The 14,267-nt window shown below is 44.9% G+C and overlaps 1 protein-coding gene across 5 annotated transcripts in view; it reads left to right on the top strand.

Annotated features, from left to right (window-relative positions):
* The window catches only part of MCPH1 (microcephalin 1), a 490,428-nt gene that overhangs the window by 31,277 nt on the left and 444,884 nt on the right, over positions 1-14,267 (top strand). For all 5 annotated transcript variants that reach the window (XM_033937330.1, XM_033937327.1, XM_033937326.1 and 2 more), the window contains exons 4-5: positions 701-785; positions 14,008-14,122. In XM_033937330.1, coding sequence (XP_033793221.1) covers positions 701-785; positions 14,008-14,122 — 200 coding nt within the window. The remainder of the gene's footprint in view (positions 1-700; positions 786-14,007; positions 14,123-14,267) is intronic.

The raw sequence follows: 14,267 nt of genomic DNA, 5'->3' as shown, positions 1-14,267 counted from the left end.
TATAAATTGTTAAATAAATAAAATAAATATTAACAAGGTAAGAACATAATCTCTTTTTGCTTTTGTATCAGAGGTGGAAACTAGTATTTTGCTGCTGTTTATTTTTAACTAAATAGGGACTGTTTGACAATATCCTTCCTTAAGTAAATCCCTAGGCACTTCTGCAGGATTCTCTGAAATTTTATTGCACATCCTAACAGCTTACATATATTCTCGGAGGGGGGAGGGGAGGATATCCTGAGGGCTCCTTTTACGAAGGTGCACTAAGTGTTTTAGTGCACACACTGGATTAGCGCGTGCTAGCCGAAAATCTACCGCCTGCTCAAAAGGAGGTGGTAGCGGTTAGCGCGCGCTATTCTGTGCGTTAAGGCCCTAGCGCAGCTTTGTAAAAGGAGCCCTAAGTTTTGTTATAGTTAGTTTTATGTGAGACTGAGTTGGTTTTATAGGTAAGATACTGTGCTTATTTACCCCTCTTCTATGCAGCCATGCGGTAATGGCCCCGAAGCCCATAGAGATTTAAAGGGCTTCGGGGGTGTTGCCGCGTGGCTTTGTAGAAGAGGGAGTTAGTCTTTCTTTTTTTATATACATATAAAAAATTAATTTTGAAGGACAATTAATGAATCGTAGAACTGTTAATTGTTAGCTTCAGTAATTAATGGCCAGTCTAAATTTTGAAATTTAACTTATATTCATAACACAGGTGCAGAGAAGCAGCTGCACACGTTGATGAGGACTCATTTCCTGCAATAAATGACAATGATGGATTACCACAAACATTTAAAAAAGTAAGTATTAACTAATCATGTGTTTGTGTATTAATCCCTATCACTTTAATCGCCTGTACACATGCCCCCTAATCCAATAATCTTGTACTCACATTTTTGTGCTTAGCATGCAAAATTGTGTGCTTAGGTTATAGAGTAATGCTTAACTTGTTAAATTAGGTAAAAATTAGTATTAACAACCAGTAATTGGTACTGGAGCTAATTGACTTTAGTTTGCACTTGTGTCTAGCTTCCTTTAGCTAGTATTTTATAACCTTAATGCATAATTCATTTAGCATTCCACTGTTGGATTTGGGAAGGGCATAAATGAGTCAGAAGCCTACCCACTACTTGTGCATAAAGTTATACATCAGAGTTTGACATGGCATAAGGCACTAAAATGTGAACTTAACGCTAGTATTCTGTAATGGTTTTTCTGACAGTTTAACCTTGAAAGCTACTGAAGCACACATTGTTTTTGCTGGCAGACGACAAGGTGCTCTCTGTTATTGTAAGACCACTGTATTCCTTTGAACCATTGAGATTTTGATGACCCCTGGTGCAGGCTATAGCCAAAACTTGGCCAAGTTGGGTCTGTCTTAAGTAAATGTGGTTTTTCCTCAAGACTAGATGTGTGGTTCTTTTATTGGCTATCTATTACTCTGACTTCCTTCCACTGGTGGATTTGTTTGTGGAGATGGCCTTTTTTGTTGTTGTTTGATGCTCAAAATTAACCCATTTGAAGACATTCTGTTGCAAAGACACAGGATTCTGTACTAAAGCTGTTATAAAATTTGCAGAAGGGTAACACTCATTTCCCTAGCAACAGCAGCAGATGAATCCAGAAACCAATGGGATAGCCCACATCTACCAGCAGGCGGAGATAGAGAAACTGATTAACAGGTGGTCCTATTGGCTGGCACTCCTCCTGTTTATCCAGTATTCTCTATCTCCCAGCAGGAAAAGGTCGCTATTCAACTAGCTCCTGAATTCTGGCTGTGGCTGGAAAATTATTTTCTCCTGTTGAGGTTTCTCTTCAGTGAGACTGCCATTCTGTTTCTCCTGTTGAGGTTTCTCTTCAGTGAGCTGGCAATGCTATTTCTCCTGTTGAGATTTTCTCTTCAGTGAGACAGGGGTGTCCGGCTGAACAGTGCTGGCTTTAGGGGTTACACCTGGGCCCCCCCAGGTCCCTGCCTCACCCTCCCTCCAGTGATAGAGGGTCTGACTGGGTCTCAATTTTTTCTTCTTTCCCTTCTCTGTATTAAAAAAAAAAAAAAGAGACCACAGTTCCTCCATTCTGCTCAGTTACTGCTGATCAACCAGTTTTAACTGGCTTCAACCGGCCCTAACAACAAGCTTGTGAGTATGTCTGGTTTTTTACTGTCAGTTGAACTTCAGGTTCTGTTTGGGAGTCTTAGTAATGTGGGTTCGGTCAACGTATGTTTAAGGCATGGATATTTTATTGAGGCTAAGTTTTATGACTAGAAATCCGTGGAGGGAGCCGGGACTTCGCGCCCTTTGCATTCACGCGCTTGGTTTCCTTGTTGGTTACAGCGCGGCAGTAGCGGTGCGATTTCATGTTCGCACTTGTTCTCATTGTTGGGTTTCAGTGTAGCAATAGTAGTCCTGTTTATTTTGAGGCTCTCTTTCATCGGTGTTTGTCACGGCCATGTGCAGCTGATTGTGCAGGTGCCGGTTTATAGCAGCATGAGATGGGACATGTTTTTTCCGGCGCTGTGGGCGCTGTTCTTCTGGTTATTCCCTGAGTCTGATTTTCTTTCTATGCAAGCCGCGGCAGGGTAAATTTTGCGGGGCTCGAATCCGACTATGTTTCTAGGAGCGTTGATGCAGCGGCCACGTGTCAGTGAGAATCAGACGTGCACTTGGGTCTCCAGCGATGGCGGGAGAGCTGCAGCGTTCCGGTAGTTTGTTTCCAGCTGACTTTGGTCAGGGTATGCCGGGGCTTCTCTCCGGTTCAGACAAGTTGTATGTGTTTCACCAGCTTTGAGACAAGCTTGGGCAGATTTATATGTCTATGTCTGTGTTCCTGCTGTACTCCCTTGAAGGAAGCTGCTTGTTTAATCGGACTCTGGGGTTAGCACTCAAGGGGTTTACCAGAGAGACTCTGACCTGTGCTAGGTCACCTAGTCTCGGTTTGTCTCCGGACTGGGGCGACATACGGCAACTCATGGCACGGTGAGATCAGCAGTAAGATAGTGCCCTGTATTTCACACAGGTATCTCATTGTCTCTCTTGGGGTCCCTGCAGATTGAGCCTTTGTCTGTTGGTAACTGTCCTTATTTGGGCCTCTGTGCTGAGCTGCATGTGTCTAGTAGTGGCACAGGATATATATGCCTAAAGGTAGTACAAACAGTTTCCAAGTTCGGGCTGTCTCTATGGGCATAATGACACTGCGCATCTTCCTGCGGCCAGGACTCTCTTTCTCGATTTCTGAGGGGGCCTGGACTTCAGATTTCCATGCTTATCACGCTGGTTTCTCCTGTCACCATTTTCTCATGGCACATGCTAGATGGGCCCCCTGACCAGACAGGAAGGGCTGTACAAGCTCCTTTGGAGCCAGTTACCTATTCTCTCAAACCCACAGAGGATCACGCGCTATGTGGCTGTTAGCCTCATCCCTGAAGCTCTCATTAGCGATGTGAGCTTTGTCTGATACCTGTAAGGATGCTGTTGTTTTCCACGGGGCGGTAGATGCAACATCTTGATTGAGTCTAGTAAGTATTCACTTTAAAGGACATACGTATTTCGCTCATGTTGCATGGGGTTAGTACTGTTTTCATGGTTCCAGTATATTCCTCTTTACATTGTGAAACTTGATTTTTCCTAGGAGAATCTTCTTGCAGATCCTACAGTTTCATCCTGCCATTCCCTGACCTTCTGCACTTCATTCTGAGGGGATCTTGACTTCTTCCAATGACTCTTCAGGCTTTCTCATGAGGGAGAAGACGCTATAATGTCAGGTCAGGGGGCTGTGAAGATTTTTCAGGATGCTTGCATCTTTGCATCCTCCTCAGGTTTCTAGTTCGTTCTTGGAGTCTCTATGTTTTGTGTTTCCCTTTTCAGTGATACTGGTCCTCAGGACAGTTCTTGTAGTTCTTCGGGAACTAAGGGATGTTGTTCCACTTACTGCATGGTGACCGAGATGGGAGCATTGGGCAGCTGGATCCCATTCTGCTGAATTAGTTTCTCGGGGTTACACATTTCTGCAGACAACCTGGGAGTATATTTACATTTTCTCTATGGACTCCGAATCGGCACTTGGTTTGCCTGCCTCTCTTGGAGCAGCGCTTTTGGTTTTGGCACATGCTATTTCGCCTACCCAAGGCTTCACGAACATTTTATGTGATGTGGGCGGTGGTACCGTTTTGGCGCTTCCAGGCGATTCATCTAATTTCTTCTTGACTGCCTGCTTGATTCGGACGACTTCCATTCAGGCCATTTGACTGACACGAAAAGGGTGGTATCTTTTCCTCAGTTCTTTACACGTTCATCTTCAAATTTGCACAGCGCTCTTTTCTCCTGTACTATTTATAGGTATATCGGGGTGATGTTTTTATTCATATAGGAGAGACATGTGTTTCTTGGGCGTGGGGTCTCGGTCTCAGATTGGTATTCTTCTTTGCTTACCATGATCAAGAGTATGGGATTCTGTACAGTTTCTGGGATCCATATTGCTGACTCCACTGGGAACTTCGGCTTGCTTTCCCCTTCTTACGCTACAGCAGTCGCTTTTGTTCCGGTGGTTCCCGGTATCTCAGGGCTCCAATTATTTGGTATGCTTCTCCTGCATTGCTCTGTATGATTTGGTGGCTCAGCACGATTTCTCTTTTCAAGGCATGCCTCGGTCTTTGCTGGACTAGCTCATGACCACTGACCATCCCGGGCTGTCGGGTTGGGGGGCTCGGTGGCTTCCATCCTCAGCTCCAGGAGTCTGGTCTTCAGAGGCGACTCAGTACTTGTTCATTCTTCTACTCTTGAGCAGGGTCAGGCTACCTTTCTGGAGCTTCAGATCATTCTTCCGGATTGCCGCTGAGGGTCCTTTTGGTCAGTATTAGGATGGGGGTATTTCTCTACAGCTTGGGCAGTAGGTGTTGTACTCAGTTGGCAGGTGAAGTTGTTCTGCTTCAATGGGTGGACTCTCATCTTTGTCTTCTGTTGGCAGATCCTTTTATGGATCAGGAAAAGAGTTTGGATAGACTTTCTCTCCGCAGAATCTGAGCATGGCCCATTTCTTGTATGTTACAGTGTACAGCGCTGTGTACGCTCTGGAAAGTGTGCATGTTAGTAATAGTGTAATCTTCTGCATCCTGGATATTGAGATTTGTAGCTCAGGCGTTCTAGCTCTTTTTATGGACGTGAGATCTCCTTGACCTAGACCTCATGGCCTCGTCTCTCAATTCTAAGCTTCCTAGCTTCTTTGGCGGGCCCAGGGAGTGGGAGTTAGAGGGGGTAGCTGCATGGCTCCTTTCTCGCCTCTGCCTTCTCTTTTTCAGTGATTTCCGCTGGCTGATGATTACATTACATTACATTACATTAGGGATTTCTATTCCGCCTGTGCCTTGCGGTTCTAGGCGGATTACAATATGGCTTGGATTTGCCATCTCGAGCTCGCTTTCCAGGCACAGTATTTGTAGAATCTCTGGATTGGCGACGCCATCCTTACTATGTGGATTTGATGAGTCTTTCGACAGCCGGACTAAGAAGTTTTCTGGTATCTCCGGCTTTGCTCGCCTAGGGTCCGATCAACATGGATATTTGTACTACTTTAGTATTACGACCTAGTTTTTTGAAAAATCTTGGCTGACGTGTAAGGTTTATGCGAAGCAGGTTGTTTCTTCTCTTATCCAGGTGCTACGGACGTCTTCTCCTGTGGCTTCTGCTTCCTTTTGGAGGTTTTTCCTTTCTTGGGTGTTTCTTAACGTTTGAACCACTCCAGAGTTCCTTTTTGGCACAAGTGTATTGCCGAGGGCTTAGCGTTCAATTCCCTTCAGCTTCTAGTGCCATTCTTGGCTTGTTACAAGGGCTAGGTATATTGCTCTTCGCTTACTTCTCAGCTTCATGTAGTTCAGTTCCTAAACAGAGTGCGATATATTCATGCGCCTCTTAGAAATCCCGGTTTGGAGTATAATCTTCACGTACTTCAGTTTACCGAAGGCTTCATTTCATCCTTGTCTTTTGGGACTCTAAAGGGCTGTGCCGTTGAACATGGGGTTTCTTGAGGCCATGGCTTCAGCTCTGCAGTTTTCTATGTTGCAGGCCTTGTTCAACGGGGCTTCCTATTTCTGATTTCCGAAATATGGGGTATCAGTTTGGATGGTACCACTATTTTTTTCTAAGGGGGTGTCATCCTTTCTTTTATGTCATGCTCTCTTTTCCTTCCTTCTTCCTGGGAGGAAAAATTGGGAGCAGTGCTTTTATTCACTGCATTTTTTGATACGTACGTAGTGTTCTCCGCGAGCTCGGTTTCTAACGACTTTTAGTTGTTTATACCTCCTTTTTGTATTCTTCAAGGAACGCCTCAAACGTATGGCGGTGTCCGAAGCCTCCATCGCTTAATGGGTCCAGGAGGACATTCTTTATGCTTGCTTGCTGGCAGGGAAGCGGTTGGCGAAAGAACTTCATGACCATTCTGCCGGAGCGATGGCTACTTCTTGGGCTCGGCCCAGTGGTTTTTTCCTTGGAGGAGATTTGTCTCGCGGCTAATTGGTCTTCCGAGAGTGCTTTCTCTCCGCATTTCTGCTTGGATGTGGGGGCGCATGCGGTAGGGGCGTTTTGTGCTTCGATTGTTGCGGAGGCGGCGTTTGCTTTCCACCCAGATTGAGGATTGCTTTGCTACATCCCATTGGTCTCTGGATTCATCTGCTGCTGTTGCTAGGGAAGGAAAAATTATGTTCTTACCTGTTAATTTTCTTTCCCTTAGACGCAGCAGATGAATCCAGAGCCCCACCCTTTCTGGATATTGTCTCTCGGTTTTTTCTTTTGCAACTTTCGCAGTTTGTTATTATGGCAGGTTGTTTTCTGTATTATTGCATTTTGAGATTTGTTATGGGAAAGAAGTTTTTTACATGCTATGCCTATTGATGGTTACGGATGCTTGGGCAAGGAGCTATACTGGATAAACAGGAGGAGTGCCAGCCAATAGGACCACCTGTTAATCAGTTTCTCTATCTCCACCTGCTGGTAGATGTGGGCTATCCCATTGGTCTCTGGATTCATTTGCTGCGTCTAAGGGAAAGAAAATTAACAGGTAAGAACATAATTTTTCCATCTTTCAACTCCTCCCCTTCACCAGTGGAGAACATCTCCCTCTTCAGTTTTTCCTTCTGAAAGGGAACTGAGAAGGTGTGTTCTGATCTGCTCTTCTTCATTTTATTATTTTTTGCTATTTTGTCCACCATTTTCAGTGTGGCTTTGGTGTCTGGAGGGTCCGCTTCTGGGGGCTACTCCTCCGGTTAAAGGACGCAGACCCATAAAGGTGGGCTGCTGCTTGTAGTCCAATCTCTTAGAATACCTGTAGAGCCAGCCTGCTTTGTGATCCATGGAAAGCTCGGATTCTGTTCACCTGGGAGCTGCTCGCATGCTGATATATCGGAGGCTTGAGTGCAGGCTGTGGGGCCCTTGTGTAATGACCCTTTGGGTATCAGAGAGCCAGGTGCTTATAATCCCCCCCTCCAATGCACTGCATGGATTTACAAGGATTAGAGTCTTTGGCCAGAGTCCCTTTGACTGTCAGCCAGAAAATTTCCAGTGGTGGATTTGTTTTTCTATTCTGAGACAGAAATCCTTTCTTTGCAGGCAGGCTGCTATAAGTTGATAGATATGCACCAGAGAAGTCTCCGTGAATACTCCCATTATTACCTATGAGGAAAATCAGGGTGGGAGAGGTCAGAAAAAGGTAGATCTGGGGTTAGATTCCTCCACCTTTAAAACCCCTTTTTCTGAATTATTTTTCAGGGAAGCTTCAATGGGCTGTTTTGGCACAATTTTACTGGTGGATTTTAAATGATCTTTTTTTTCAAAAGCTTCCATCTGCCTCAAAACCCCTCGTTTTGACCCTAATCCAAGTTTCCAAGTTTTATTTAGAATTTGATTAATCGCTTAATCATACTTCAAAACGATGTACATTATTAAAAACTTTACAACTTTCAGGGGGAACAAACACGTAAACAATACTCAACGAACATGACATACATTACACAAAGGGAAAAAGGGTAAGAAATACAATAATTAATAGAAGTTTTGTTGGTAGAAGAGCGGCCATGTTCTACAGGGCTCGTGAGGAAAGGGTGGGAGCTTCGGGCTCAGGCTGTGCAGGTTAGGAATAAAGGGACTGTGGCTTTGGAGCAGCAGGTAGATCTTTTACTTCCAACCTCTTTTGTTGATTCTTTAGAGGAGAAGGAAGGTCATTCACTGAGTCCTAGAGGAAGGTGAACTGTCCTCGGATGCTGAAGACTCCTTCCTGCTGCACTTGTTTTTTAGGGTGGAGCTGTCTTCCCTCATTTTCTAGGTCTTGTAGGCCATATAGATCTTCCAAAACCTTCCGGCCACAAGGCTTTTTGCACTACAATCCTGTTGGAATGGGGTCTTCTGAGATCAGGCTCAAAAATACTAAAGCCTTGGGTAGTCTCATCCTACTACTAGCTCTGGACAAAGATGACCTCTTCCATATGCTCAAGACTGACACACTGATGGCTGCAATTACTCACAGGTACTCTGTGAACAGCATAACCTTATTAAAGGATTTTAATTATAGGTTCATTTAGGTATTCCAGAAATGGACCTTCTTTTCCTCTGCCAGGGCAGTTCAATCAGCTGTCTGTGATTGGTTACATGGTGGTTGCATGAAGTGTTGCACAGGAGTCAGGAGCTCCAAAAGAATGTAAAGATGAATTTCCTGAAATTGGGAGCTACCATTTTGGCAGATGACATGTCCAACTTGAACTTGCTTTCAGTCCCTTAGGTGGCATCTATAGTCATGTCCCATCGTCTGTTGTAGCTCTGGCATTGGACAAATACCACAGCCTCCAAAGTACATCTTAGTAAGCTTCCTTTTCAGAGCTGTCATCTTTTTGGGGACAAGCTGGAAAAATTGGTCTAGGATATCAGAGAATCCAAACCTCAATTTATCAGAGGATTATCCTTACTTGTTTTGTAAGGGATTCAGGGGCTTCCAATGCCAGACATTTTCATTCTGGGAAGCTATCCTCCACACAGTTTTTGCCCCTTGAGAGCAACTGTTTTGAGATGGACTTTAGTGGGCCTGGAGCCTCTGGGATTACATGGGCCTCCTACTTGAGGGCCTGCAGATCTCCTCCATTGTGGCACTGGTGTGAGGGGGTTTTCTGGTGGTTCTGCCAGGAGTGGCCCCATATAACTTCAGGCCAGAGGGTCCTACATCTTGATTGCTTCCCCTTGTGTGCTTGGGGAAAAGAAAGCAATGGTCATGTTTAACCGCAATAAGCTTTTAGCCTTAGAAGCCATTGCTTGCATTCTGCAGAGTGTCAGAGAAAGGTCACTGCTCTATGTTTTTATGAATTCAAAGAAAGGTGGTTCCTTTTTGCCTATCCTATATTTCATGGTGGTCAGCCGTCTCCTGTTGATTCCTTGTTTTGCTGTAATTATGTTGGCTAGGAAAAGGGATTTTCTCTTGTCTTTGGAGTGCTTGGAGGCCTTTTCTTTTTAATTCTCATCTCACCAGAGGACCTGAAGTATCTTCAGTTTTACATCTTGTACAATCATTTCCAGACCTTGTTGTTCAGGTTGGCCATGGCTCCCCTGATGTCTTCCGAAATGATGGTGAAGAGAAGGTAGGCTTCTCCATCTTTATCTGAATAATTTCTATTTGAATAAAAACTCTTCTACTGAGCAAAAATACAATTAAATCCTAACAAAGTTGCATGCACACAGTATAGTTAAAGGTGTGCAATAAATGCTGATTCTTTAGCACCTCTCCAGGCTGGCACAGTTCACTGATGGGTAATAGTTCACCATGACCAGCAGGTGGAGACTACGACAAACTTTTGTCTGTAGTACAAGTATCTGTGCTTCTCTCTAACATAACCAGTCTGTTCTCAGTCTCCAGCAGGTGTGGTAAGCTGTTGCAGTCTTCCCTTGGCTAGTGTAGGGCTGTTGGAATTTGTATGGTGGCCTTCTTGTCCCCATCTGGTGCCAGACTGTGGTTGGGAGGATCCTCTTGGGGGTGTCACACTCAATGGGGTTGAGTCCCTCCCTCCATTTCCTCCATCTCCCCAAAATTTTGTAGAGGTGCCTCAGCTGTAAGCCTTGCCACAGATACCGACAAGGCATATGGCTTAGAGAGTCAGTGGAATCTTCTGAGAAAAATAAAAATCCCGAGGTAGTGCCAGTCTGAAGGGAGCCCTTTATTCACTGTACTTGTGGTTTTCATTCTTAACCGGCACCTTTCTTTTGTCTAGGTCGCGTATTGCGCAATAAGCACTTTTAAAGGGGAAATGTGCTCATTGTGCGCGAGATGCGAGGTCAATGCGGCCGGCCTGTGCTTGCGGTGTGCCGGCCACCGCGAAGATGAATCCTTGTCGGCCTTGGGTGCTGGCGTCCAGGGATCCCTTTCGTGAGTGCCTCGCACGCCTGCAGCTGACAGTAGGAAGCCCGGGCTTCCCTTGCCATCCACACAGGGATTCTCTCAGCCACCGACGGTCAGGGAAATAAGGATTCCCTTACTGCTAATGCTGCCGGGGACTCACTTACAGCTGCTACTGGCTTGTCTGCTTTAGCAGCTGGGGTGGTTCAGGCTTCTCAGCCGCTACAGGCCTCGGGGGCGTTTTTCTCAGTGGGTTTTGTGTCTATTTTGGCAGGAAGCTCCTTCATTTTGTCTGCAGCCTCAGGTGACCTTCCCTCTATATTGGAGAGAAAGGAGCAGGTTTCTGCTAGGTTCACCGCTTAGGCAGTGAGTCCCATTGGACCGCCAGGGGAGTTTTCCCCTGATTTTGTTTTTGCCTTGTGCAAGGCTTATCTTCAGGTGGCCAGGGGAGGGAGGGGGGTTCCCTCTGCATCCACTCCGGTTCGGCCCCCTCAGTGCCAGTCTCGAACCCGTCCCTTCCTCTTTCGACCAAGCGGCCGAAGGTCTCTTGAGACGATGATATTTTGTACAGGGAGCAGTTTTCTGTTGATAAGGACTTGAACCTCTTTGTGGACCTCCAGGATCTTCTCAGGGGGGATGGATGCCGCTGGCTGTGGTTTTTCGACTCCGTCAGCTGGCGAGGATTCGTCTGTGGTGCGCATTTTTCAGTGGGAAGAGCTCCAGGAGCTTGTTCTTCAGGTTTCCTCAGTGTTGCGCTTTGAGGAATACGCGAAGGAGTCCCTGCATTTGGTGGACCCCCCTACTTCAGAGGATCCATTCAGCCTCCAGCTCTTTTCCTATGCATCAGGATATTCGGGATATTGTGCTGGCGCAGTGAAAGGTGCCGGAGTCACCTTTCATTTTGCGTGATCTATGGCTCGCCTGTATCCAGTCCCGGAGGGGGGATAGAGATAACAAATTAGTGGTGATTTTTTTTCTTCGTTTTCCAGCTAAGCGTTTGGTTAAAATTCAGAATGTAAGATATGTTTTATTTGACCTACTACAACTAAAAATATTCTAGATGATGATTTTCCTGTACATATAGGGAGGATTTCTTCTGTATAGATTTATTTAGATGTATGAATGTCACTAGACAGGCCGTTTATTTTTTAATAATAATCTCTGATGGATCTCCCAGTATTAAGGGCTAAGTAGAGGTTACGTTCTATTAAATTTGTTTTATTTTTCTTTTGTTTGATTTCTGGCTTCTTTGTGAACTTATCCTATTTATCTGTAAATTACTTGCAACATTTTGAAATTATTAATAAAAAGAAAATTTTAAAAAGGTTGTGGTGTACATAAGTGGAGGGTAACCGCATAGTATGTTGATAACTCAGGAAGCGGAATTGCTAATACATTAGTAGGAGAGAAATCTTAAATACAGTACAGTGGTACCTTGGATTACGAGCATAATCCGTTCCAGGAGCATGCTCGTAATCCAAAATGCTCGTATATCAAAGCAAGTTTCCCCATAGGAAGTAAGGGAAACTTGCTTTGATATGTTCCCACCCCCCACCTTCCCCCCCCCGAGGCCAGCAGCGCTGCTCTCCCCACCCCCCGAGAAATGGCACCCTCCCCCCCGCGATCCGGCACCCCCCCGCCACCATTGGGCACCCCCCGCCGCAACCTGAGATCCCCCAGCCCACCCGAACCCTCTTCTTACTTCCAGTGTAGCCACGTTGAACGTGAACTCTCAGGCCTTGAGCATGCGCACATGCTCAAGGCTCGGCATAGGAAGCAGATTTTTGGGCACTGGCACCAATGCACAGGACATGCTTATGCCGGTGCCGATGCGGAGGCTACACTGGAAGTAAGAAGCCCTGAATATGTATACCCTAGAGCAGGGGTGTCCAATGTCGGTCCTCGAGGGCCGCAATCCAGTCGGGTTTTCAGGATTTCCCCAATGAATATGCATTGAAAGCAGTGCATGCACACAGATCTCATGCATATTCATTGGGGAAATCCTGAAAACCCGACTGGATTGCGGCCCTCGAGGACCGACATTGGACACCCCTGCCCTAGAGGAAAGGAGAGACAGGGGAGATATGATTCAGACGTTCAAATACTTGAAGGGTATTAACGTAGAACAAAATCTTTTCCAGAGAAAGGAAAATGGTAAAACCAGAGTTCATAATTTGAGGTTGAGGGGTGACCGTTTGGTGGAGGATGGGCAGGGGAGGGCTTCAATGGCTGGGAGGGTGTAGATGGGCTGGAGTAAGTCTTAACAGAGATTTTGGCAGTTGGAACCCAAGCACAGTACCGGGTAAAGCTTTGGATTCTTGCCCAGAAATAGCTAAGAAGAAAAATTAAAAAAATAAAAAAATTTAAATTGAATCAGGTTGGGCAGACTGGATGGACCTTTCGGGTCTTTATCTGCCGTCATCTACTATGTTACTATGTTCGGGTGGGTTGGGGGATCTCAGGTTGCGACGGGGGGGTGCCCGATGGCGGCGGGGGGGGGGGGGTGCCCGATGGCGGCGGGGGGTGCCCGTTCGCGGGGGGGGGGGGCGCTCGTACAGCGAGGCAAGCTCGATTTACGAGGCACCAAGTTTGCGAATGTTTTGCTCGTCTTGCAAAACACTCGCAAACCGGTGCACTCGTAAACCGAGGTACCACTGTATTTGATTATGGCCCATATATGACTGTATGTGAGTATTGCTATACTGGGACAGATTGAAGGTGTGTCAAGCCCAGTATTCCATTTGTAGCAGTGGAGAACTGAGATCACAAGTATCTGGCAGCATCACAAAAAAGTAAAATAAGATTTCATAAGGCAAAAAGAAATGTTCTTTGCTAAACAAGAAGTTGCAGTAGAAGACAGGACATGGCTGAAGGAAGGCCACAGAGCCAACCCGTTTAAATCATTGCCGAATCACAGGAAAACTTAAGCTGAAGTTAGAAAAGTTGCCAGACCCGTGAGGAGGAGGACAGGATGGAAGCAAAAGATATATGTTTTACCGTTTTTTTACCATGGGAACAAATCTTTTTACCATATCCATGGGGCAGTAATAAGCTTTGTTCCTCCTTCCTCTGTAATTCCCATCACAATATTCATATTACTTTATATTTACTGCAGTAAATCTACAGTAACAGTAATCGTGTCATTCTCTACCATATACTCCTCCATCTATTCCTGTATTTGAAATTATTATTTGAGATGGAAATAGATGACAAGATTACATGGAAGTAGATGGCAGGATTACATGGTGTGTGTATATGTTCCTGCAGTTAAGTCCTGAATGAATATTTGAATCCCTGATTATTGGATATAAGGCCAGTTTTGTCCAAAAATGTTAGAGAACAAGTTAGAATAGTTGTAGAGTTTTAAGATGGCACCTCTTTAAGGAAGGGGAAGAAAAAAGAAAAATTGTGAATAAAACTTCAGAGAAAGATTGTTGTGGAATTGTTATCCAAAATCCTTACATTAATAGCACACAAGATCCCCATTGCTTTCTTGTAGTGTTGTTTGCATATTTCTATGATTGTTGAAAGCCTTGGATAAAAACTGAGCTATTTAAGGAAACAGACTTCCTTTTTTCATACATTTTTTCCTTATGTTTGTCCAAACTGAAATTGATATTTTATTGCAATTCTGTAAGGTTTTTAATCATTGCTATCTTGTAGCACAAATGTATGCAACCAAAAGATTTCATTGTAAAAACGCCTGAAAATGATCGAAGACTGCAGAAAAGATTTGATAAAATGGTTAAGGAACTAGATGTCCAGAAAGCAGCTGCTGGTGAGTACAAGTTTCAGCATCATGCATATTCTGTAGAGAAATTAGTATGACCACTGATTAGAAAATGAGAAATTTTTGGAAACGCATAAACTTTTAATCATTTGATACCAAAGATAGAAACATAGAAACATGATGGCAGATAAAG

Source organism: Geotrypetes seraphini, chromosome 3 (genome assembly GCF_902459505.1).
Source record: "Geotrypetes seraphini chromosome 3, aGeoSer1.1, whole genome shotgun sequence".
NCBI classification, from domain to species: domain Eukaryota; kingdom Metazoa; phylum Chordata; class Amphibia; order Gymnophiona; family Dermophiidae; genus Geotrypetes; species Geotrypetes seraphini.
This window is presented reverse-complemented; position numbering and strand designations above follow the sequence as displayed.